This window comes from Sturnira hondurensis, unplaced genomic scaffold, assembly GCF_014824575.4.
Source record: "Sturnira hondurensis isolate 20B ecotype Veracruz unplaced genomic scaffold, ASM1482457v3 Scaffold0025395, whole genome shotgun sequence".
NCBI lineage: Eukaryota > Metazoa > Chordata > Mammalia > Chiroptera > Phyllostomidae > Sturnira > Sturnira hondurensis.
The window spans coordinates 178,165-201,391 of record NW_028098026.1 but is presented as its reverse complement, the minus strand read 5'-3'; the positions used below and the strand labels follow the sequence as shown (position 1 = coordinate 201,391).

At 52.1% G+C, this 23,227-nt stretch overlaps 1 protein-coding gene across 2 annotated transcripts; it reads right to left on the bottom strand.

The window, feature by feature from the left end:
* Window positions 1-4,971: 4,971 nt before the first annotated feature.
* HPN (hepsin) lies at window positions 4,972-22,158 on the bottom strand. Of its 2 annotated transcripts, XM_037039590.1 has the most exons (13): window positions 21,994-22,157; window positions 21,377-21,446; window positions 15,811-15,912; window positions 15,693-15,734; window positions 10,071-10,200; window positions 9,876-9,998; window positions 9,702-9,742; window positions 9,110-9,275; window positions 8,819-9,009; window positions 6,201-6,296; window positions 5,865-6,007; window positions 5,541-5,705; window positions 4,972-5,322 (listed from the first exon to the last, which is right to left on the bottom strand). In XM_037039590.1, the coding sequence occupies exons 2-13, from the start codon at window positions 21,390-21,392 to the stop codon at window positions 5,284-5,286; spliced, it is 1,254 nt and encodes a 417-aa protein (XP_036895485.1). In that variant the 5' UTR covers window positions 21,393-21,446; window positions 21,994-22,157; the 3' UTR covers window positions 4,972-5,283. The 2 variants fall into 2 exon arrangements, with proteins under 2 accessions (XP_036895485.1, XP_036895486.1); XM_037039591.1 differs by lacking the exon at window positions 9,876-9,998 and having other exon boundaries at window positions 21,994-22,158.
* Between the last annotated feature and the right edge of the window lie 1,069 nt (window positions 22,159-23,227).

Genomic DNA, 23,227 nt, shown 5'->3' with positions numbered 1-23,227 from the left:
GAACCAGTCAGAAATAAAGAATGTAATAACTGAAATGAAAAATAACTAGATGGAATCAACAGCAGATTAGATGAAGCAGAGAAATGAATCAGCAATTTGGAAGGGAAATGAGTAGAAAACATCTTATTAGAATAGCAGAAAGAACAAAAATTTTTAAATGATGATAGTTTAAGAGACCTCTGGGACAGCATAAAGTGTATCAACATCCCTATCATAGGGGTACCAGAAGGAGAAGAGAGATCAAGGGATTGAGAACCTATTTGAAGAAATAATGGCTGAAAATTTTCCTAACCTGGTGAGGAAAACAGACATATAAGTGTAGGAAATGCAGAGAGTCCCAAACAAGGTGAACCCAAAGAGGCCCACACCAACTCATATCATAATTAAAATGCTAAAGGTCAAAGAAGAGATCATCTGAAAAGCAACAAGAGAAAAGCTGTTAGTTACCTACAAGGGAGCTCTCTTAACACTGCTGATTTCTCAAGAGGAACTTTGCAGGCTAGAAGAGATTGGTACGAAACATTCAAGTGACCTACAACCAAGTATTTTCTACCCATCAAAGCTATCATTTAGAATTGAAGGACAGAGATAACAAGTGCCCCAGACAAGAAAAAGCTAAAGGAGTTTATCATCACCAAGCCAGTATTACAAGAAATGTTAAAGGGACTTCTTTAAGAAGAAGGAGAAAATACTAAAAATCTGAATAAGAAAACATATTAAATAAAAAATGCTCATGACAGAGGCAAACACATCATAAAAGCAGTGGATCAACCAACTCTAAAGCTAGTGCAAAGGTTAAAAGGCAAAAGTAGGAAGATCATGTGTAATATAACAGTAAATTAAGGGGCACACACAAACACACACACATACTAAAAAAGCAAAAAATACTCACAAAAACCAACGTGGGGGCATGAATAAGAATGTTAGTGATTTTAGAATGTATTCAAGCTTATGCATTCATCAACTTAAAATAGAGTGTTATAAACATAGCAGTTGGTATGTACAAAACACATGGCGACCCCACAATAAAAATCTACATGAGATATACAAGAAATAAAGAGAAAGGACCTGGCTGGTGTAGCTCAGTGGATTGAGTGCGGGCCAATGAATCAAATGGTTGCTGGTTCAATTCCCAGTCAGGACACATGCCTGGGTTGCAGTCCAGGGCCCTGCTGGGGGGTATGTGAGAGGCAACCACACATTGATGTTTCTCTCTTTCTCTCCTTTCCTTCCCTTCTCCTTCTCCTTTGTTTTCCTTAAAACAAATTTAAAAATATTTTTAAAAAGAGAGAGAAAGGAATCCAAACAACACAGTATAGAAAGTCATCAACATATAACAGAAGAGAGTAAGGGAATAAGAAAGGAACAGAAAACTCTAAAACAATCAGAAAACAATAAAGTGGCAATAACTATATACCTATTAATAATTACTTCAAGTGGAAATAAATTCACTGCCCCAGTCGAAACACAACTGGGTAAAAAAGCTGTTATAGACGATGGAATATTATTGGGCCACAAAAGAGAATGAAATCTTACTGTTTGCAACACATGGATGGACCTATGGGGTAATACGCTGAGTGAAATAAGTCAGACAGAGAAAGGCAAATACTATATGATTCCACGTACATGTAGAATCTGAAAAACAGAGTAAATGAACAAACAAAGCATAAATAAGTTCATAGATACAGAGAACAAACTGCTGGTTACAGGATGGTTGGGGAGCTGGGTGAAAAACGTGAAGAGATTAAGAAGTACAGATTGGTAGTTACGAAATAGCCATGGGGTTGTAAAGTACAGCATAGGGACTGTAGTCGATAATATTGTAATCACTGTGTGTGGTGCCAGGTAGGTGCAGGACCTTTCAGGGGAATTACTTTGTAAGTTATATACATGTACTGTGTTGTACACCTGAATGTTGAATGCCAACTGTATTTGAAAAAAAAAATGTAAAAAAATTTTAAAGATATACTGAAAGCTGAATGTCACCATCTAAGAATGAATTTCTGAAAATCAGAAAATGGATTAGACATTACTGTCAGAATTGTATTATCCACATCATAGCAGGCAAATCGGGCTGAGCACCTCATGAGGATAATTAGCTCTCTAGCGGCTGTAATGTGTTCTTATAGCAAGTAAGTTCCGGTGGCAGTTCTAAAACATGGCTCAGAATTTTTTTGACAGGTTGAAACTTGGCGCCTGTCTCTGCCTCCTCTCCTTGGGTCTGGGCAGGTTTGTGACTGCTTCAGCCGACAGAAGGAAGCAGCGGTGAGGCTGAGTGTAAAAGGCAGCATTGCTGGAAAACAGTCTAGAGCTGGGGTGTCAAACTCCTTTTCACTGGGGGCCACATCAGCCTCGAGGTTGCCTTCAAAGGGCCGGATGTAATTTTAGGACTGTACAAATATAACTGCTCCTTAACAGTTAAGCAAGAGCTTGGCACTGCTGCTGGGTAGAAACAAGGTGCAGGGCTGGATAAAACAAGGTAGAGAGCCAGATTTGGCCCGTGGGCCTTGTGTTTGCCACCTGTGATCTAAAGCTCTGAGCTGTGAGAAGTCCAGATGTCCGGAGGCAGCCCTCCTGGCAGGATGCCCAAGCGACCTGCACAGACACTAAATCGGTAATCTCAAGGGTGCCCAGTCTCTGAGCCATTCCAGCCCAGACGTCAGGCTCGCTGGGTAAAGAGCTTCTGCCCTTCAGGTCTCCTGGCTGAGGACCTGGACATCCCAGAGCAGAGACGAGCTGTCCTGCCTGACTTTGAGCCACAGAGTCTGTGAGCTTAATAAGTGGTTGCTATTTCACACCACTGAGTTTGGGGTGGTTTGTTATAACGTAATGGGACTGGAACAGCTGCTCACTGAATAACTGCAGTATTTAAATAGTATTACTTTTCTGCAGAAACTGAAATCCATTCTCTACATGCATCACTGTTGGAATGTTCACAGTAATTATTTCTGAATATAAAACGAATGCCCATCACAATCGTGGATAACCATGGTGCCATTTCACTTGCAGAATAATTGTTGTGAATGAACAGTTGTACATTTCTTAATTTGACCGGAGAATGCAACTTATAAATCACATACAGAGCTTTCCATTCCAAGTTACACTCCAGAGGATTTTCTATATTTGAATGTGGATATTCGGCTATGAGCCTAACCGTGAACGCAGAGCCTTGCATTGCTCCTGCTGTGGTCACATTAGATAGGACCAGCAAGTGCTTCTGGCTCAGGGATGCACAGCAAGAACATCTGGTATTCAGTTTTTGTGAAGACCAAAGTTCCAGCAGCACTTCAGAGCAACCCTGAGATTGTCATGATTATTTTTCTCATCTCTGTGAGATTGCTTCGGGGTGGGTAGTGGGAACAGGAGGAGAAACTGAGGCTCCCTGACCCCTAGCACACAGAGGTAACTGGGGAATAGCCGTTGAATGAATTGCACTCTCCCGACTCCTTTGCCCCCCAAGGCAGCAACAGTGCCGGCAGAACCCACAGGTGCCGCCTGGGTGACAATTTCCCAGTAGGTTGCCTACTGGTTTGTAATACCCAAACTTCAGACAGGTACCCTAGAACAGGGCCACATCCCCTCAGGGCCCCACAGAGCAGCCTAAGTCTCTACTTAGATCAGCTCCCTGCCCGCCCCCACCCCGTCAGGGCATGACCGTCTCTGCTCAGAACCCTGAGGGTGGACCACGTTCCGAGTCCCAGAACTTCATGAAGCCCATGTACAGTATGCTTTTCAGCAGACAATTACAAAGGAAAATTTATAGTCGCAGCCATGTAACTCAATACATGCTTAAGAAAGCCATGTGAGTCACGTCTCCAATTACATCTCAAACAGGATGAGTAGGACAGCACAGCCCCATGCAGACGTTTGGAGGAACTGTGTGGAGCTCTGCAAACGAGGCCTGGGACTGGGGTGCTTGGGTTGGACAAAGTGGTGGTGGGGATCAACCACACTAATGTTTGGTGTGCAAGGAGTGATGCTTGGAGCATTTTCCAAGACAGTAAGTTATTCAAAGGTGATTGCTGTGTCTGTGTTTTAGGAAATTGTTTCAGAGCTTGTAATTGTGGGCGAAACATTGTAATTTTGTCGTTGAAAGTCACAGGAAACAGGCACTCCATGAGGCATTAGTGTTGCCCTGCTGAGTGTCTCGTTTTCAGCAACACACGGACAAGTCGAGGCAAAAAAGGCCTTCGTTTCTGTTTGGAAGCAGTAGCACCCCCTGGTGGCCACTGAGCCCCCACACTGTGGGCAGGTGCTCTAGAGAACAGAGTGGGCACCAGAAGCTGGGACCCCACCTCCAGCCTGGATGAAGGAAGATGTGGTGGTCACAGGCTGTGCTCACAGGGCCTGATACTCCTGTCTCCATCCTACAGGGCCCTGTTTCCTGTGTTGACCAAAGACAGATTTTTTTTAATGAGTCATCTATGTTCATTTTTTTTCTGGAAAAAGCACCCCATTTTGGGGTGGGGGTCCCCTATACTCATGTAGTTCTTGAGGGTCAAACCTCTGACCACATCTCACGTGTCAGGTGCACAGCAATTAGAAAAAGAATGAGCAAATGACCCAGATCTGTCCAGTGGGAGCTAGGCCTGGGCTTTTTTGCTACAGCTACTGGGAAAGAAGCATTCCCTTTCCACTGGGACTACTAAGTGGTACACGGCATATGAGCCCAGCGTTTGGGTGAGTGGTGGGGACAGCTCTGTCTCTGCTCATAGAGGAGGTTGCTTGGAAGTGAAGTTGACCCGGAGAAAAGCAGATCTGAGAGGAAAAGAGGTACAGTCCTGATGAAAAATATTTGAACAGCTGGATCCAGCAGTACCTGAAGCTAGCTGCTTCAGGGCATTTCCAGTTAAGTGAACCAGTGGGAATTAGAGGATCACAGTCCCTACCTGATTTGTTCCAGGCCCTAATTCCTCACTTCCTTCCCCCCTAAATGTCCTCCTTGCTTCTTACATTTGCTAACTCAGAGGCTACATAAATCAAAACCCATCTTTATTATTTAAAGAACAGCCTGCCACAAGAAACACTTTGATAGGGGTCTCCAGATGGCAGAACAATATTTACATGGGGGTCAGGAAGGTGAGGCTCGGGTGGTCCCAGGGCTGAGTGGGCCCGCCACTGTGAAAGATAGGACCCTGGAGGGAGGGTATCCTTAGACCTGCGGGCCAGGCCCAAGAAGAAAAATGTTCCATTGCAGGCCCAGGGTGGATCCCACCATGTGGGGCTGAGGCCAGCGAGGTCAACTTGGACTCTGGAGGCATTTGCGCAAGGGGAAGCATCGGGTCACAGCTGAGTCACCATGCCACTGGCTTCGGAGTGAATCTGGGGAAAGACGGTTGGGGACCTTGTGAGGTCTGAGGGGCTTCTCCAAAAGTCCCACAACTAACCTCCTCTCCCCACAAACCCTTTGAAATCCATCTGTTCCACTGGGCGCCTCTTCTAGGCCTGAGCAAAGGTCTCCAGAAAACCCCTGCCTTCCTTTCCCCCATGAGAGTCCCAGACTTTCCTGTCCTCTGGCTCTGTCTGGGTCCACCTTTCACCTTTATGGCCTGGAAGATCCACTCCCGGAAGTCACTGACTTTGGTATAGACGCCTGGCTTCTGGGCCAGGGCACAGCCAGTGCCCCAGCTCACAATGCCACACAGCCGCCAACGTGGGGTCCGAGAGATGTTGTCCTCACACACGAAGGGACCGCCACTGTCGCCCTAGGAGGGGAAGGGGAGGCATGGCTGGAGTCCCTTTCAGATGGCCCTGGGCTGTCCCACAGAGCCCTCTGGCCCTGAGATAGGGAACCTGACCACCCACTGCCCTGTGTCCCCATCTCTGGAGTGACAGGGCCAGGGGCTGCCCCCACAATCCCTCACCTGACAAGCATCAATGCCACCCTCAAGGTAGCCAGCACAGAACATCTTGGGCTTGATCTGGTTCCCATAGAAGTCAGGGCCATTGCAGACATCACTGCTGATTATGGGCACTCGGGCCTCCTGGAGCACCCCGGCCTGTTGACCTGGGGGTTGGGCAGGCAGGGCTGCAGAGAGCTGGGGGGCATGCACAACCCTCTCCCCTCCTGCGCTCACCCCAGGCTCCTCCGTGTCCTAGTGGCCCAGGGCCAAGGGGCACCCAACCTGCCAGACTGCCCTTCCCCAGCCTAGGTCAGAGTACCCCTAATGGTGGCTTGCCAGGCAAAGGACAGGACTCACCATAGTACTGCGTGTTACCCCAGCCAGTCACCGTACAGATCTTGCCATCCACCGGGACCTGGCCAGCAGCTGGGAGGCACACGGGCTGGATGTACTCTGTGAGAGAGACCACGCCGATCCAGCCCCACCTGGTACCGGCCTCCATCCAGCAACCTCCAGTTGGGTGTCCACAGCACACCCCTTCCTCCGATCTTTTACAACAACCACAGTAGAAGTTGCTGTCTACTGAGAGCTCACGCTTGTATTAGGCTCCTTCCTGTGTCAGCTCCTTTAATCTCCCGTCAGCACAGGAAGGTAAGGGTGACTATCATCCCATATGACAGAGGGGGAAAGAGGCCAAGTCAGTTTTCCAAAGTCTCATAATGAATCAATGGCAAAGCCAGAATTTGAACCCAGACGGCCCAATTCCCAAGCCTGTGTTCTTAACCATGGCCCATGAGGCTGTACCCCAATAGGGCATGACTTTGTGAGAAATAGAAAAAGTCAAGTATCTGTCTTGAGGTACTTGACGCCCACTTGGCATAAAACCATAATAAATACACAGGTCTGCGCTGGCCATGGTGAGAACGGCACCCCTGAGATAGGGCACAGCCCACGGAGCAGTCCCGGCAGCCCTGCCGGAGCCTCAGACGCTCAGGTGCAAATGAACACGATCATTTTCCTCAGAGCGTGCAGTGGGAAACTGGTGAGACGTTGAGTAGCATTCCCAGCTAACAGGGAATGCTCACATAACTGGTAATCGTAATAAACAACCACAATAGCAATGGCTGCTCACATTCACTGAGGGCTCACCCTCTGCCGGCATCGCTCTGAGCTCTTGCCTCATATTCCTTTTTATCATCTCCATAATACTAGGAAGCCATTTTACAGATGAGGGAAACTGAGGTACGGAGAGGTAAAGCCACACGCCCCAGATCTGCAGTATCTGGACTAAGTATCTGCATCTTAAACCCATCCATTCCCACCCCATCCCCCCGTGCCTCCTGAACACTTCCTTACCTCAACATTGTTCACCCCTCACTCTTCTCATGGAAGAGAAGACTTTGTTTTGTCGTAAAGAAAAAAATATGTAGCACTCCCTTAAATGGCAAACTAGTGTCATGAGTCGTTGAAAAGAAAATAGCCGTAAACATAAGTATAATGCAAACTACAAAATGGTCCTGGTCTCCCTGGCAGCACAGACCCCCAGCGCCAGGAGGGCTGGGCTCGAATCTTTGCCATTTGCCAGCTGTGGAAATTTGAGGCATTATTTGGCTTGTCCATGTTGGGCCCCTTCCCACGGTAAACAGGGTCATGAAAGGACCCGCCCTCCCAGGCTGTGGTGAGAACCAATGAGCACGTGTGCGGGGCGCCAAGAACAGCACCTGACTCACAGAAGGCGCCGTGCAGGTGTGGGTGTTCATGACTCTCATCCCTGTCGTATTATTTTATTGTATTATTTCAGACTGTTGCCTGCGGGAGGCTCATCACCACCAGTATTACGGGTTTGTTATCACCACCACCACAGTGACCAAGAGCAGGCTTGCTGAGCGTGGAGCCCCAGGAGCACCCTCAGCCCACAGGCCGGCCTGGAGAAGTGTCAGAGGCACGCTGGACCCATGCGAGCCTTTCTCATTAGAAGCACGGGGGGATGGGGTAGGGGGGCGGGGAATGCAGACAACTATACTTGAACAATAATAAAATTTTTTAAAAAAGAAATAAACCATCTTAAGAAAAAAAAAAAAAAAAAAAAGCACAGGGATGCCCTGGGGACCTGCAGAGGAAATAACTCCTAAGTGCCTCTCGGATTCATTCATGTATTTAAAACATTTTTTCATTTCCTTTGGTTATCTTTTGGTAATAGCTTTTTGGGGGGATATAAGGCATATACCATACAGTTCACCCACCTAAGGCAGACAAGTCCATGGTTTTTAATGGGGTCACAGACAGATGTGGAGTGGCATGCTGGGCAATAGTAAGGTGCATCTACCACCACAATCAATTTTAGAGCATGTTCATCACCCCAAAGAAACGCTATACTCTGCCCTATTGACCCCTAATTTCCCCAGCCCTGCCCTCACCCAGCCTGGAAATCACCAGTCTGCTTGCTTTCTCTACAGGCAAGCCTGTTCTGCACAGTCCACACAAAGGGAAGCATCTCGTGGTCTTCCGTGTCTGACTTCTCTTTTTTAGTGGAATGTTTTCAAGGGTCGCCCATGGCATGGCACGAACCAGTACTTCGTTCCTTTCTGCAGCCACATAGTATTCTATGGTATGGACTGGCCACATTTTGGCCCATTTGTCAGAGGATAGATCTTGGCTGCTCCCATCTTTTGACTGGTGTGAACAGTGCGGCCATGAGCGTTCGTGTACACATTCCTGTGTGAATCCGTGTTTTCATGTCTTTTGGGCGTGTCCTCTGGGAGTGGAGTTTCTGGGTCACATGGGACCTCGATTTCATTTTTTGAGGCCACTGCCAGAGAGTTACAAAGTGGCCACACAAATCACTCCTTCCTGATGGACAGGAACTTGCGACTCTCCAAAGCACGTCCTTTATCACCGTGGACTCCTAGGACCCTGGCCCTTCTGACCTCCCGGCCTCTGGAGTCCCCAGGCCCAGGCTCAGCCCCCAGACTCACCTGTGAGGGGCAGGGGTCTGGAGAGGTGCACCAGAGCGATGTCATTGCTGTTCTCCTCACTGTTGGGGTCGCGAAAGGGGAGATAGCCCCCATGGTAGATAACTGCTTGAACCCCCAGCTGCAGGCCGTGAGGTGAGGCCTGGGCCACAGCACCGGCAAACACTCGCCATTGTGACAGGACCCGGTTCCGCCTACCAGGGAACAGGAGGGGAGGGTGGCAGCCTGCCTGGGCCCAGCCTCCCCTCCTCGCTGACCCCTGCCACCCTCCTTGGTGCTGTGGGGGCCACTTACTCAGGGAAGCAGTGAGCAGCTGTTAGCACCCAGTCTCCAGAGAGCAGGGACCCCCCACAAAGGTGTGCTCCGTCATAGCGAAGACTGACTTGCCATGGCCACTTGCCCAGGCTGGTGTCCTGGCCTCCTACAATGCGGTCAACAGGCAGCTTCCTGCGGCCACAGTCTGTGGGAAAGGGGCAGTCAGGAGGGGTGGGGGAGGGGACCTGGCGCCTTAGGGGTCAGCCCTGTCTGAGGGCGTCTGAGAGAACACGCCCTGCTTGGGGTAGGTGACAGGGCATGACTGGGACCCAAGGCATCTGAAGAGACATGGGCCCACCCCGGGGAACTCTGAGGTGACATGCCCCATCTCTGAGGACCTGTGGGGATGTGGCCCTGCTTTGGGGGTAGAGGGGACCCTAGGAGAGTCTGAGAGGACACAGCCTCATCCTTGGAAGATCTAAGAAGATACGTCCCAGCTTGAGAGTGTCTGATGGGCCAAGACCCTGCCCTTGGGGTATCTGAAGGCGACACAGCCATACCCTTGGGTGACCTAAGGGGTCATGGCCTTACTCTGGTCTAAGGAAGAGGGTTCTGGGTTTCAGGGTCTCACCTTGGCAGGTGGTAGCCAGGAAGCGGCCCCTGGGACAGTCACTGTAAGAGGGATGGAGATAGAAAGAAAAAGGCCAATTCAGACAGACAGAGGAAGATGAGGAGGAGCAGGTGGGACAACCCGGGAGCCGAAGGGCCCGGGGCGCATGCTCCCACCTGCCCGCGCCCTCCTCACCACACAGAGATGACCTCAAGCAGCCTCTGGGCGTGGGGCAGCCTTCCCTCGTCCACGCAGAAGAAGCCCGACGTGCCATTGGCACCCGCTGTCCGCACGTCCAGCTCCGAGTGGGTCAGTGCCCTGGGCAGGGCGGGGGTCAGGCCTGCTCCTCCCACCCTCCTGCTGCCCCCCCTCCAAGGGGCACCCCAGTACCTGAGGAAGCCCATCTCCTCACAGCTAAGTCCCGCCACCCTGGCGTTGGAGCGCGAGGAACACAGCAGCCGCCATGCCCCCTCCGTCTCGTCAAAGACCGTGAGCCGAGTGTCCGCCGGGCTGACCTGCACTGCATGGGGACAAGACAGGCCACACAGGTCAGCTTCCTGTGCCAATGCCTCCTGGCTGTTCTATGGCTGTGGGGTTCTAGTCCAGAGTCCTGGCGGGACTGATCCGAGTACCCCATGCCCCCGACACTTGTGACTGTGTCTGGAAGGCCGCATGATTCAAGTCAGACCAAGGACCAGTGGCCCTGGGACTTTGGCTGGCCCTGCTGGAACCAGGGAACTGCCTCTTTCCAAGGGGATTCCTAGGCTGGTTGCTCACGTGCTGTAAGTCTGGTACTTTGCTGGGACATTTGGAAAGAGGGAAACTGTTTCAACCGATCTCCTAAGAGAATGGTGTGTGAGAATGGATCTGCTGGGGCCATGTTCACCCCCCCTGAGGAGAAAACCAAGCCATTATGGAGGAAAGCCCAGAGGGTTCTGATAACAGTTTTAAAGCCCCTTGATGGAGCAAGAATTGAAGAACCTTTTTCACTTAGTCAGTTTATTTTTTTTCTTTTGTCTTTTGTATCTGAAGACCCTGAACTGATACATCAGATTACCAAAACATTTAAATACATATCCTATAGCCTTAAATTTAAAAAAAAAGAGGAAAGGATAGTTACTTCGTTTGCAGGACTCGTCAGAGCCTTCAATACATTAAAGTGCATAGTAATTTTTTCCAAGCTGAGGATGTCGTATTCATTCATTCATTCATCCAACAAACATTAACTCTTCACTAGACACATACTTCATGTGCAGTCCCGTAAGGGGTGGTGCTAGGTACACAAAGGTGACCAAGACAGCCCTCACCAAGCCAAAGTCTGGGGTGAGGGGAACACACAATACAAAAGTCCCCAAACCAAGCACACCTTCACAAACTGAGAAGGGTCGGGGCACAAATGTACAGGCTAGAGAGAGCTTGTGAGGGATACCCATTGTCTGCAGCTGGTCGTGTTGAAAAACTGATCAGGGCACCCTCAGGCCCTTCCAGGCCGCTCCCCACCCGTGGCCAGAGGACCCTTGTTCACAGGTCTCAGGCCAGGTCTCAGCCCTTAGTCGTATTTATGTACGTTCATCAAACACTCGGTACATGTTGGCTGTAGTTTAGGCAATGGAGAAATCAGATCAAAACTCCGCTGTGCAGTGCTCAAAGTCCAATGAGTGAGATGGAAATGAAAGGGACAAATGAGGAAAACAGACCGTATCACAAAAGACAGGGCTGGGGAAACAAATCAATGTTGGTAGAGTCAGCGGTGCTGGTGTGAGCAGTGAGGTTGAGGGAAGGTTGTGATTTTCCATACCTGGGAGGAGAAAACTTCCCCGAGAAGTGGTGAGTGAACAAAGATTTGAAGGAAGTGAGAAGGAGAGTTGCAAAGATAAGTGAGGGACCAGAGAACTAGGCCACGGGAACTGCAAGTACAAAGATCCCATAGCTGGGGGTGGGGGCTGAGGAATAGCAAGTAGGCTGGAGCAGAGGAGGCGAGGGGAAGATGTTGCAGGAGACAGACTGGATTAACATTAGGGCTTTGCTTTTACCAAGAGCAGGTTCAGCTGGGGAGGCTCTGAGCCCAGGGGGCCAGACCTGACTCTGGTTGCAGGCTTCCTTTGACTGCGTGTGGGGAGCAGACTTTGGGGACGGGGAGGGGAATAGGAGACCAGAAAAGAGGCAGCTGTGAGGTCCAGGAGGGAGAGGACGAGGGCAGGGCCAGAGAAGGCAGTGGAGGGGGAGAAGAGTTTAGGTCCACCCACAGAGTCTGGGGACAGATTGGATGAGGAAAAGAGAGAGGTCAAGGGCAATTCCAAGGTGTTTGGCCTGAGCCAGTAGAAGGACAAAGTTGCCCCTGACAGGGATGGGGAAGGCAGGGAGGGTAGGTTTGGGGAAGGAACAGCTGTGAATCTCTTCTCTCCTGGGCCTCCTGCAAGGCTGGTTTTCAGAGAGTACACCCTGCGGAACTGACTCCAGTGTAACATCACTTACGCATCCCAAAAACCCGGTGAGGCCACACCCAAGCTGAGAGTCTTCTTGAAGCCCTGCAGAGCTGGACAAGGACTCCCAGGGACATCCCTGTCCTGCTGAGAACCTACTGGGTGCCATTGCTATGCTACATGCTTGCCCTGCCACCTCAACCAAGGCCTCAACAGACCTTTATGGCCACCAAGATCATCGCCATCTTCCTGATGGGGAAGCAGGAGCTTGGAGAGGTCGGCGACTTGCCCAACATCACCAAGTGAGAGGCAGAGAGAGGACATGCATTTAGGCCCAGTGACTCTAAATCCCAAGCCTTTAACATTGCCCCACATGGCCTCTCAGTCAACTTCCCCTCCTAAGGGTGAAACAATAATTACACCGACTACATGTCACTGTGTGGGTGTCTGTGAGCTGGCCTCCTGCTGTATGTCACACCTGGACATTCTTCCAATCCCAACACTATACTGGGAGGAAGAGACCATTTCCACAATCATCTCACAGATGAAGAAACTGAGCCTCAGAAAGGATGCACTGGCCCAGGGGCCTAAAAACTGGCAAAGCCAGGATTTGAACCCAGGCCTGCTAACCGGCACACTCCCTGCTGCTGTGTGCCTCACAGAGACCCTTACTGGTCTTTACCCTGGATACACTCACCCACAGCCCAGACTAAGAGCTTCCTGGCTTATAAGAAAAGATGAAATGCTGCAATTTGCAGCCACATGGATGGATCCTGAGAACACCATATCAAGCGAAATAAAGTCAGATGGAAAGTCAAGACCCTATGATATGACTCAGATGTGGGATACAAAATTAAAAGCAACAAGTGAACAGAGAAGATAAACAAAGAAAACTCACAGACACAGACAGCAGCATAGAGGTCACCAGAGGAAGGGGGCGGGGGGTAGTACAGGGTGAAAGGGATCGAATACACGGTGACAGAAAGAGATTTGACTCTGGGTGGCGCACACACAATGCAGTATACAGACCACATGTCATAGAACTGTACACTCAAATCCTATATAGTTTTATTGACCAGTGTCACCTCAATACATTTCATTAAAAAAAATTTTTAAGAGCTTCCTGACTGTCTTGTCTTAGCCATGGCCCCTTGCTCTGAGGTGGGGGCAGGGGACAGCCACCACCCCATGAGCTCCAAAATTAAGACTTGGCATTTGAAACACCAAGTTGGGGGGTGAATTCTTATTTTGAAATAAGTGCTCCAGATTTGCAGAAAGTATGATGTTTTAGGAAAACATTGTCACTTTATGAATGTGCTCTGGGGAAGGTGGAGGGGGAGGGAATATAAAATGCCCCCTCTAATTATTTTTAAAGCCACATTCTGTGTCACTGCTTCTCACCTTTAATGACTTCTCATCTGTATAAGTTTAAGCCATGCAAAATGTATTTTGGGTCAGCTGGTTTGCTAACCAAGTTGTTTGATGTATCTGGAAGGGTGACAACCCCAGAAAAATAAGGTGGAAATTTGGTTTGGTTTTGGTTTTGGTTTTGGTTAGGGGTGTGTGTGTGTGTGTGTGTGGTAATTTCCCAATACTTTTGAAAACCCAAGTATAGTTGAAGTGCAAGGGTGCTGGTGTTGGCCACAGTCAGGTCAGAACTGTGGCCCGATTACCTTCCTTCCAGGGGAAGCCCGGGACAAGTTAGTTCATCTTGGCAATTTGTCTTCGTGCTTCTCAGTTAAGTAAAGAATTTCTGAGCACCTGCCATGTTCAGGACACTGGGGCAGTAGAAACCTGCCCCTGCCCTCCTAAAATTCACCGGGAATAAATAATCCACTGCAGTGCAAGGAGTTTTACTTGGGGCAGTGGGGATGGCCACGGGCTTGGGGGTGCAGGAAGGCCTCACTCAGGAAAGTTCAAGTCCAAAGGGTGAGACACAAAAGCCAATGTTCACCAAGTTGGCCAAGAGCCAAGCACTGCATGGACCGTCATGTCTAATTCTCACCCCTCACTGACAGAGGGGGACAGCGAGACTAGAGAGGGCCCTCTACTCGGCAGCTACGTTGCAGAACCCCCAAACCTGCATCTGGGTGTGAACCGGAAAGAGATGGGCGAACAAGGGCTGTGGTGTCAGGAGGGTCCTTTGAGGGTGTGGGGGCACCAGGAGCAAGGGTGAACAGGGCCTTGGAGCCTTCTAGCTGCTGGGATTTCAGGCCAGTGCTGGTGGGAGCCATGGAGGGCCTTTCAGCAGACACGTGATCCCTCTGCTGTGCCACTTATGTGACAGGAGGTCTTGGGCAGGTCAGTTCGGTTCACTGGGCCTCAGTTTCCCCCATCTGCAAATCGGGGGTGATAATGATAGCCCCAACATCACAGGGTGACTGTATACAAAGGCCGGAGTCAGGGCCTGGCATAGGTGAGCCCTTGCTAGGGCAGCTTACTGGTTTGTTTGGTTTTTTTTTTTTGAGAAACTCAGCATGTAGTGGTTCTGCACAAGCGCTAGATCCAGGCTGCCTGTGTTCAGATCCTAGACGTGCTCCTTACCAGCTCTGTGACCTGCAGCAAGTCACTTGGCTTTTCTGTGCCTCAGTTTCCCACTGTTAAAATGTAAGGGTTTCATGAACTGATACCTGCAAAGCCCGAGGCCTGCGCCTGGCATACATAAACGCTCTCATAAGTGCTGCCTATGAGGACTAACTCTGATGTTGGCTTCCCTCATCTAGATTTTTACTTCTTCTCTTAATGTGAGCTGAGTCCTTTATAGAACTAAATGAGGCTCACTGGAGTGAAAAATACATCCCATCACCCAACTTCCCCTTCCTTCCTGCTGTCCTGCACCACAGAATGGCAGCTTAGAGTTGGCATTTGGGACGATTCATTCATTTGTTCCACAATGAGCTTCTGCTTGTATTTCTGCGTGGTCATTCTCTCCTACCTGCTGCAGGCCCATCTCTATCAGGCAAGCCTACGCGCTATTCCTGGTCCCATCACTGACCAGCTGCGTGTCCTCTCCCGTCTTTACTTTCCACATCTGTGGCTCGAGATAACAGAAGCTACCTCCCAGGGCAGTTAGAAGGGCTCACTCGTTTCAGACTTGTTTTGACTACGCCTTGCCACAAGAAACAATTTTGCATTCTGATGTGTCCCTGAACGTCTGTTTTCTGGGGCAAAGCCGTCCCTGGCTCTGAGCCTCAGTTTCCCCATCTTTAAAGCGAAGAGAATAACAGCGCTGCCATTATAAAACCAGAACAAAACATTATCAAGAGTTTTCCTTACTGAGAAAGATGCACTTCAAGATTTTCTAGTCTAATCTATTTCATGCTTTTTAAAATGTGGTTTTCAACTCACTAATTTAATTTCATGATGCACTAATGGGTAACACATTCAGAGTCTGAAAAATACTGGGGTAGACAAATTAACTGCTTGGAATAGCACGTGGTCCAGAGCAAGCTCTCAGCACGAGTGTACTTTTATTACCAGCCTTTCTCCATGCACTCATGTGTTCACTCAAAAAATCTTTCCATTGAGCTCCCACCAGATACAGATTTCCTCCACAGCTCCCCAGAGGGTCCCAGCCTGCTTTACTCACCTGGATACAGTGGCTCCTGATCACTCTTGAGTAGAACAGTCACTGCAGAGAAGGCAGAGGTGAGGGCAGGCAGGCTGAGGGGGCAGGGGAGGGTAGAGGTGCTGGGGACCACTCTCACCAATGGCCCAGGATGCCGCCCCGATGCCCGTCAGGAGCAGCAGGGTCCCCGCAGTGAGGGCTGCCAACTTGGGTCCAGAGCAACATGGCACAGTCTGGCTACCTGCAACAGACACCATGCTGGAGTCACTGCCAGTCCGGTGCCTGTCAAGGCAGGGTCTGGGCTCAGGGCCAGCTCGGCCCTGCCCCCAGGGCTTGCTTAGCATGTAGAGCCTGCCATGCCTCAGTCCCAGTTCCCTGGGGCTGGGCTGAAGCTGTCCCTGCAGGGAGGATACCCAGGTACGAGGCTCCCCAAGGGCTGCAGCTGGGAATGCACATGGCTGGGACAGCGGTCAGCCTCCCTGCCTGCACTCCTGTCGCCTACGGAATTCCTCCTCCTTGGTGACGCTGCACCTTTGGAGCTCCCTCACCACATTGGGCCATCTCTTCCTGGGTCTCACTTCTGCTGACTTTTTCAGAGATTCTTAGAGCATTTTAGGGGCTGGGACCCCTGCTTTGCCCTCTTGGCAGCTCTCTTGCCTGCTGTTTGGCATTTCCTCACTGCCTCATTTCTCTCTACTATTCCAGACCCTCTGTCCTGGGGGACCCTCCAAATCCAGGCCCTTCCCACAGGACCCAGCTCCAAGGTCAAGTTTGCCCCTGGAGGTGAAGGACCTGAGTTTGGAAACCCGCCAGCCTCATTTAATACTGGCCTTCCCCCCTCTCAGCTGAGACCTTGGGCAGGTGACATCACCTCTTCGAGCCTCGGCTTTCTCATCTTTTTAATTAGCTTCTATCTAGCACTCACCTCTGAAAATAATGCTTTTAAATAGTCAAGTTCTTTTAAGTAATAGAAATAGCCAAACTCTCATCAGATGCTCACTGTGCACCAAGTACAGAGCTAACTGTATCGACGTATTCAGTCCTTATCTCAGCGAGGATTCCCGTTTTCCAAACGGGGAGGACAGGCTCAGAGAAGGGTTGCATGCCTGAAGCGGCTCAGCCAGGAAGAGGCAGTGCTGAGTCCTGAACCCTGGCCAGATTTGGACCAAGAGCCCAGATGTGTGACCGCTAAGCCATGCTACCTTCTCCTGCGCTGTAGTCCCTACCATATAGCAAGTTCACAGTAAATGAATGCTTTTAAATCATTAAAGCTGTGTGCTCCTGGGCAACTTTCTGCCCTTTTCTGGGCTCAGTCTTCTCATTGGTAACACAGAGCCTTATTCATTCATTGTCCTGTTGGGGCAGCCGCTGTGTACCTGGCACCACGCTAGGCTTGGGGACACATCCAAAAACAAGATGGAGCAGATGCTGGCTTTCACGGGGGCATATCCCATGTGTATAAGTGAGAGGGGCAAGGAAACAAGTAGGCAAGTAAATGAACTTGGTAACTTCCAGATTGTGGCAAAGACTATGAAGAAAATAATGGATGTAAGACATGGTAGGTGGCTTCATGGAGTACTCAGGGAGGGCCTCCTTAATAGCTGACTTTTGAGCTGAGACCTGAAGGGTGAGGCCAGCATGCAAAGATCTCAAGGAAGAGCATTGTGGACAGAGGGAACAGCACAGGCAAAGACCCTGAGGCAAGAATAAGCATGATCTGTTAGAGGGCATTGATATGACCAGAATGTCATGCATTTGGGGAAAGCAATGGGACCAAGGCTGGGGCCAGCTGGAGAGGCCTGGTGACCTGAGGTAAAGCTGGATTTTATCCCCAGTGCAACAAGGCACCTGGGGATTTCAGGAGAAATGGAGAGAAAAGGCTCCTGAAAGCCTTCAGCTGGGCGGGCATGCACCGGGCTGCCCTTGGCATCTGCAAGGCACATTGTGGGCTGCAGGAGACCCCACTCTCTCATCTGGGTCATGGTAGTACATCTGAGAGGCACAGGGTCAGGAACAGTGGAGAGTAGTTCAGGACCTTCCCGGGATGGCCATTGTCTGAGCGTCTTAAGAATTTGAGAGCCCAGTGGCATAAGAGAATATTCCCTCCCTCTGAAGAGGCCCGAGTGGGCCAGGCCAGGCCAACCCAGCCCTATGCTGGAAAACCCCTCCATGTATCAAGAGGGTGTCTCCGGCCCAGCTCCCAACTCTGTACCCAAGCATTTTCTCGGTTCTTGTGGGAGGTCCTGGTTCCTCTGTGTCCAGATGTGCTCTGCCTAGCAACTTCAGTGTGCCTGCCAGGGCGGAAAGCACTGCCACCCATGTCTCTCAGGGTGAGAGGAGGAAGCTCCTTTCGGGCCCTCTGGTTCAGGGGACTTTCAGCAACCTCAAAAGGGGTGCTACCAGTGGGACAGGAAGTATTCTCACCCTGTGAGGGACCATTCTTGACATGATTCTTTGGGAGTGATGGGGCCTTCGCAATCAGTAAGCCAGCTCCCACGCCGCCTCCCAGCTTCTCCCACAGGCCTGCTCTCTGCTCCTCCAGGGGCGCCTGGCTGCCCTTGTCTTCTCATAGGACAGTTCTATTCCCACCATTTGGATGCAAAACCTTCACAAGTGATGTCTCTAGCTCCTCGTCTCTCAAACTCCACCCAACTCACTGCTTTGTGTCTCAGTCCCCCTCAGACCCAACTTCAACTTTCGGAATGACAGTTCCCTCGTTTAAATTCTGGGACACCCAGATGCCTCTACCTCTACTTCTCCGGCAGTGCCTCCTCCATCTCCTGACCTCCTTGCTCCCTGAGATCTGGAATTCACAGAGCTGGCCGTGGCCTCCTCCCTCTCATGCCTCCCCACTTTCAAGCCTGTCTCACCCACCTCCACAGCCTCAGTTTCTCTTCTCTCTCCTGAGTCCCGGACTCTTCTGCAGACCAGGGGTCATGCAGCCTCTTAAATGTCTCTTCCTGGAACCCTCTAGGTCTTGTACATGCCCCCTCCAGGTCCCATACTGGTCTCCATGTCTCCTCAAACCCTCAGGTCTCGTTGCAGAGGCCCTCATCCTCGGGACCGCCCCTCCTCTGCAGGACACCTTCCTCCCTTCAGAGCTTCCCAGCTCCACAGCCTGCAGGCCTCCTGAATGTGTCCTGTCCGCTTCTCCGTCCCTGTCCCCAGCCCTATCCAACTCTGGCTCAGCACCCCTCTGACTGGCCTCTACGTGGAAGCCTGAGGGGCTCTTGCTAAATATCAAATCCCACCTGCCCCTTCTTTACACAGAACCCTCCATGACTCCCCCGTGTCCCCTAGGACAGAGTCTGAGGCCCTCACCCTGGGGTGCCTGCCACTCTCGGACATGAGCATGGCTGTTCGAGAGTTGAAGGTTGAACACACATTTCTCTCAACCTCCAGATGGCCATATGGGTCATTATCAGACACCTGGGAAAGGTTTCGAAAGGCAACTGAAACCTCAGGACTTACAAATACAAGTGAGAAAAAAAGAAACACAGAATAGCCGCCAGTGCCATCTTGTGGAGGGACCCAGCACTGCCAAGGCATCCACCTGCCACTCAGCAAAAAAAGTGGGACAGACACCTCATCGCCCTCCCCTCTCCATTTCAAGTTTACCTCCAGAAACACCCAAATTATCTACGGGCCACGGCACTCCCAGCCGTTTGTTACCCTCCACAGTTAGTTGGGCTCTTCCCTCGGCGCGGCACCTGCTACCCTCCCCCTCCCTACCCTGAACGGCAGCTCAGATACCGCCTCCTCCCAGTCTAGGTCACCAGAAGCACCAAGACCCTCAAGGTGCGCATAACACAAAGCTAAGCAGCCACTGGTTATTAAATCGCATGCCGGCTTCCAACCCTGCCCTGCAGTTCCTTAAAGCTCTGTCACTGTTCACGAGGAAGGTATCATTGTTGTCACCACCCTGGCTTACAGATGAGGAAGAGGCCTAGAGCGGTGCAGGTGCTAACCCCAGATCACACAGGACGTAAGCACTGCACCACGACCTTTTGGCGTCCGTGTCCAGGTTTGACCACACCGTCCAGCCAGACTCCCCTCCAAGACTGGGCCCAAGCTGCCTGGGCTGGCGCTGGAGCCCACTCTGCGTCAGTTCTCCCTGTACCCAGACCTGTCTCTGTCTATCCTTCCCAGCACACTCAGTTTTTCTTCATTGATTCATTCACCCATAGGCCCCAACCCTGGTGACTCCCCTCACTCGGCTCCAGTAAGGAATCCTCCAGACGGCGTGGGGCTCCACTGTCCACTTGCTCAGCAAGGGCACAGGGCCTTCTGAGCCACTAGGAACCTGGCTGCACTCTGGGCTGGAGCAGAACGGTTGGGGGACTGAGTGGCTAACTTTTCTGAGACCCAAGGAGGCCAGTGATCCACACTTATCGTTTCAGAGGACACACACAGTGCTTTCTTCTTTTAAATACTCCCACCACCTGCCCTGGCTGGTGTAGTTCAGTGGATTGAGCACGGGCCTGTGAAACAAAGGGTCGCTGGTTCGATTCCCAGTCAGGGCACATGCCTGGATTGTGGGCCAGGTCCCCAGTGGGGGACACATGAGAGGCAACCACACATTGATATTTCTCTCCCACTCTTTCTCCTTCCCTTCCCCTCTGTCTAAAAAATAAATAAATACTCCCACCACCCTATGATGTGTGCATGAGTACCTTCTCCATTTTACAGATGATGAAACTAAGGCCCAGAGTTAGGCATACGGCTTGCTCAGGGCCTCACAGCTAGCAAGTACTACTTCCCAGGATCGAAACCAGCCAGCCTAATTCCAGGAGGAAGGGAAGGAATCAGTCCACCTGGACAGGACAGGAAGGATAAGCCGCGTTTCCTCAGTCCCCTCCAGCTGCCTCCCCACCCCCCACCCAGCTGGCTCCCCGGTGTAGAAGAGGGTAAGAGGTATCCAGGTTGGGGGAAGCCCTGGCTCGGGGCTGCCAAGAGCCCTCGAGTACCAGTCACTCAGCAGTGGCTTCTTCCCATCATCCCCGAGTGGTTTCTCTGCTCTCTCCCCTCTTCATCCTCCCTGCTGAGTCCAAAGGCCTCCCTCTGCTCTTTTGCCCACCACGTCAGGAGGCAGGAGGAATGTCTGAAATTGGTGGGGGTCTCGAAGCCCTGGGTTTCCAAGTCCACTGACCTCTGTCCCGAAAGGTCTGGTTCATGGCAAGCATCTGACATGCTAAGCTCCCTGCCATTGTCCCTGCCCCCCCGAAACCTCATGTAGGTAGGTAGCCTTAGGATCCACGCTTGACCCAGAGGGGAGCTGAAGCCCAGGAGAAGGGCGTCACTTGCACAAGACCATACAATAAAAAAGCGGCAGAAGCAGGTTCAAATGCAGGCCGGAAGATTCAGCTCCCGAGTCTGGGACCTTAACCGTGACAGCCCGTCTCCCCACTGCAGCCCCAAGGGGAAGATGGGTCCAGGGTCAGCTGCAGAATTGCTGAAGGGTGAGGAGAAACTGAGGCAGGGAGCCAGGAAAGTCACGTGGGGTAGCAGGGAGGCAGACGGTGGCACAGTCTCACAGAAAATCTGGTTAATGGTTAATCGGGGGGAGAAAGCTTCAGAAGGGGGTGGGGGTGGGCCAGGAGGAGTGCCAGGGAGAGAGGGGACTCCGAGGGGGCAGAGGGTTGGGAAGAGAGCGCAGAGGGCGTCAGGCAGAGCCAAAGTCGGGGCTCAGGGAAAGGGGGACTCACCCTCCTTCTCTGCCATGTCACGGGCTCTTGTTAATGATTCCCCGGCTGACCTCCTGGGCCGGGGCAGGACCTGTGGGGAGATAAACGGGGAGGCAGGGCCTAGGGGAGCCCAGCCTAGCTCCAGCGCCCCCAGTCCCCGGCGCCCATCCAGGGAGGCTGGAGGACCTGGGCCCTGGCCAGAGCACGCTGTGATCACGGACACAGATTAGGCTGGGTTCAAGGATGGGGTCAGTGTCTGACCAGGGGCCAGGTGGACACCTGGATTGGCAGGGCTGGGGGCTCCCAGGTCTAAGCCTCAAGAGGAGGGGACTGAAGGTCTAAACTGCAATGTGGAGCAGGGGGCTGAAATTCCGGGTCTTGGGGAGAGAGGGCTTTGGGGGTCAGGACTCCACGGTATGAAGTTGGAGGGGTGTAGGAGCCTGGACTCCTGGGTCTGAGGGAGGACGAGACTGGGGCCCAATCTCCGAATCTGAAGAAGCTGGGGTTGCTCCAAGGACCTTGGAAAGAAGTCAGAGAGCCCACTCTTGGGGTCCCTCTATTGGGAGGTAAGCATTAGGTTGGGTGGGAGTGAGGTGACCCCTGTCCTGGGAACTGAAACCTAGGGCCCTGGTCCTTACCCTGGGGTCCGGCAGGTGGGGGCGAAGCTGAGAGATGGTGCCAGTTGAGGGTCAGTCTCCAGGCCTGGGCAGGAGCATGATGGCCCCGCAGTAGTGGCGCTGCCGGGAGGCAGAGGCAGCGGCGTGGGGCCTGCTAGGCCTGGCTGCCTCACCTGAGGAGGAGGGGGCTGGGTAGGAGGCGGGGAAAGGGGTGGGGAGGGGCGGGCAAAGGGATTGGCAGCACCAGAGGCCACCTGGCTGGTGGGGCAGGGTTTGCTGGGGCTGGACCAGGCCAGCCCAGCCCAGCCACCTGCCTCCCTCTAGTCTGAGGGGTGGGCCCAGGTGTGCCAATTTGAGGGGAGGTGGAAGTAGGGAGAGGGTTGGCCTGAGGATGGGGGTTCTCGGGGCGACAGAGCAGGCTGGTGGTGCTCACAAGGACTGAAGGATGGGGGTGCGAACTAGAGGGAGTTAGACAGAGTGCCCCAACTAACTGCCCTGCTGCTCCTCCAGCCCCCCGCCCGGCCTCCGCCTGGTAGGTCTAACTCCGTCCCGTCCCCGTTCACCCCTGCCCCCTCCAGCACCCCCTGTCCAGGTCCTGACCAAGGCAGTCCCTGTCCCTGCCCTAGTTCCAGGCTCTGCCCCAGACTTCTCTCCCAGCCCCAGTTCTTGCTGGAGCCTCTTCTCCTTCCCAAGTCCCCAGCCCAGCCCCTGTCTGCTTTGCTCTGCTCACCCGACCCACCCCCCCCACCCCCCCTACACACAACGTCCTCCCCCCAGCTGCTTTCCCACAAGTCACAGGGGCTGGTTTGCTTTGGCAGCCTCTCTGCCGCCAGCAGCAATGACCTCTGGATCCGAGAAGTCCCAGATTGGGGGCAGGGGGCTTGGCCCAGAAAAGGCGGTGCTAAGTGCCCAAGCCCAAGCCAAGTGGGTGGAAGTGTCCAGAGGCAGACACACGCTGCCCCACCAGCAGTCACGAGTGATCCATGTCACATCCCAGGGCCAAATAAACACCAGACACCTAGGGACACCATCAGATACCTAGCTTCAGATAGCTCTATAAACACAGACCACAGCTGCTCATCCCGACGAGGCTGTCCCTGCATAATCAGAGCCACCTGCTCACCTGACTCAGCGCCATCGCCTCCCACAGGGGTCCCTCTCCTGCACACTTGGTGTTGCTCAGCACTTCGTCTCTCCCCCTCTCTCCATCCAGGGTCCTCTCTCCCCTTTCCTGTTCTCTCACCCCCACCACCGC

Excerpts from the sequence above, each read along its gene's own strand:
- HPN (XM_037039590.1), bottom strand. Across the intron at positions 9,999-10,070 it reads GAGGAGATGGGCTTCCTCAG|GGCACTGACCCACTCGGAGC; the intron begins GTACTGGGGTGC and ends CGCCCTGCCCAG. Across the intron at positions 9,743-9,875 it reads CTTGAGGTCATCTCTGTGTG|TGACTGTCCCAGGGGCCGCT; the intron begins GTGAGGAGGGCG and ends TCCCTCTTACAG.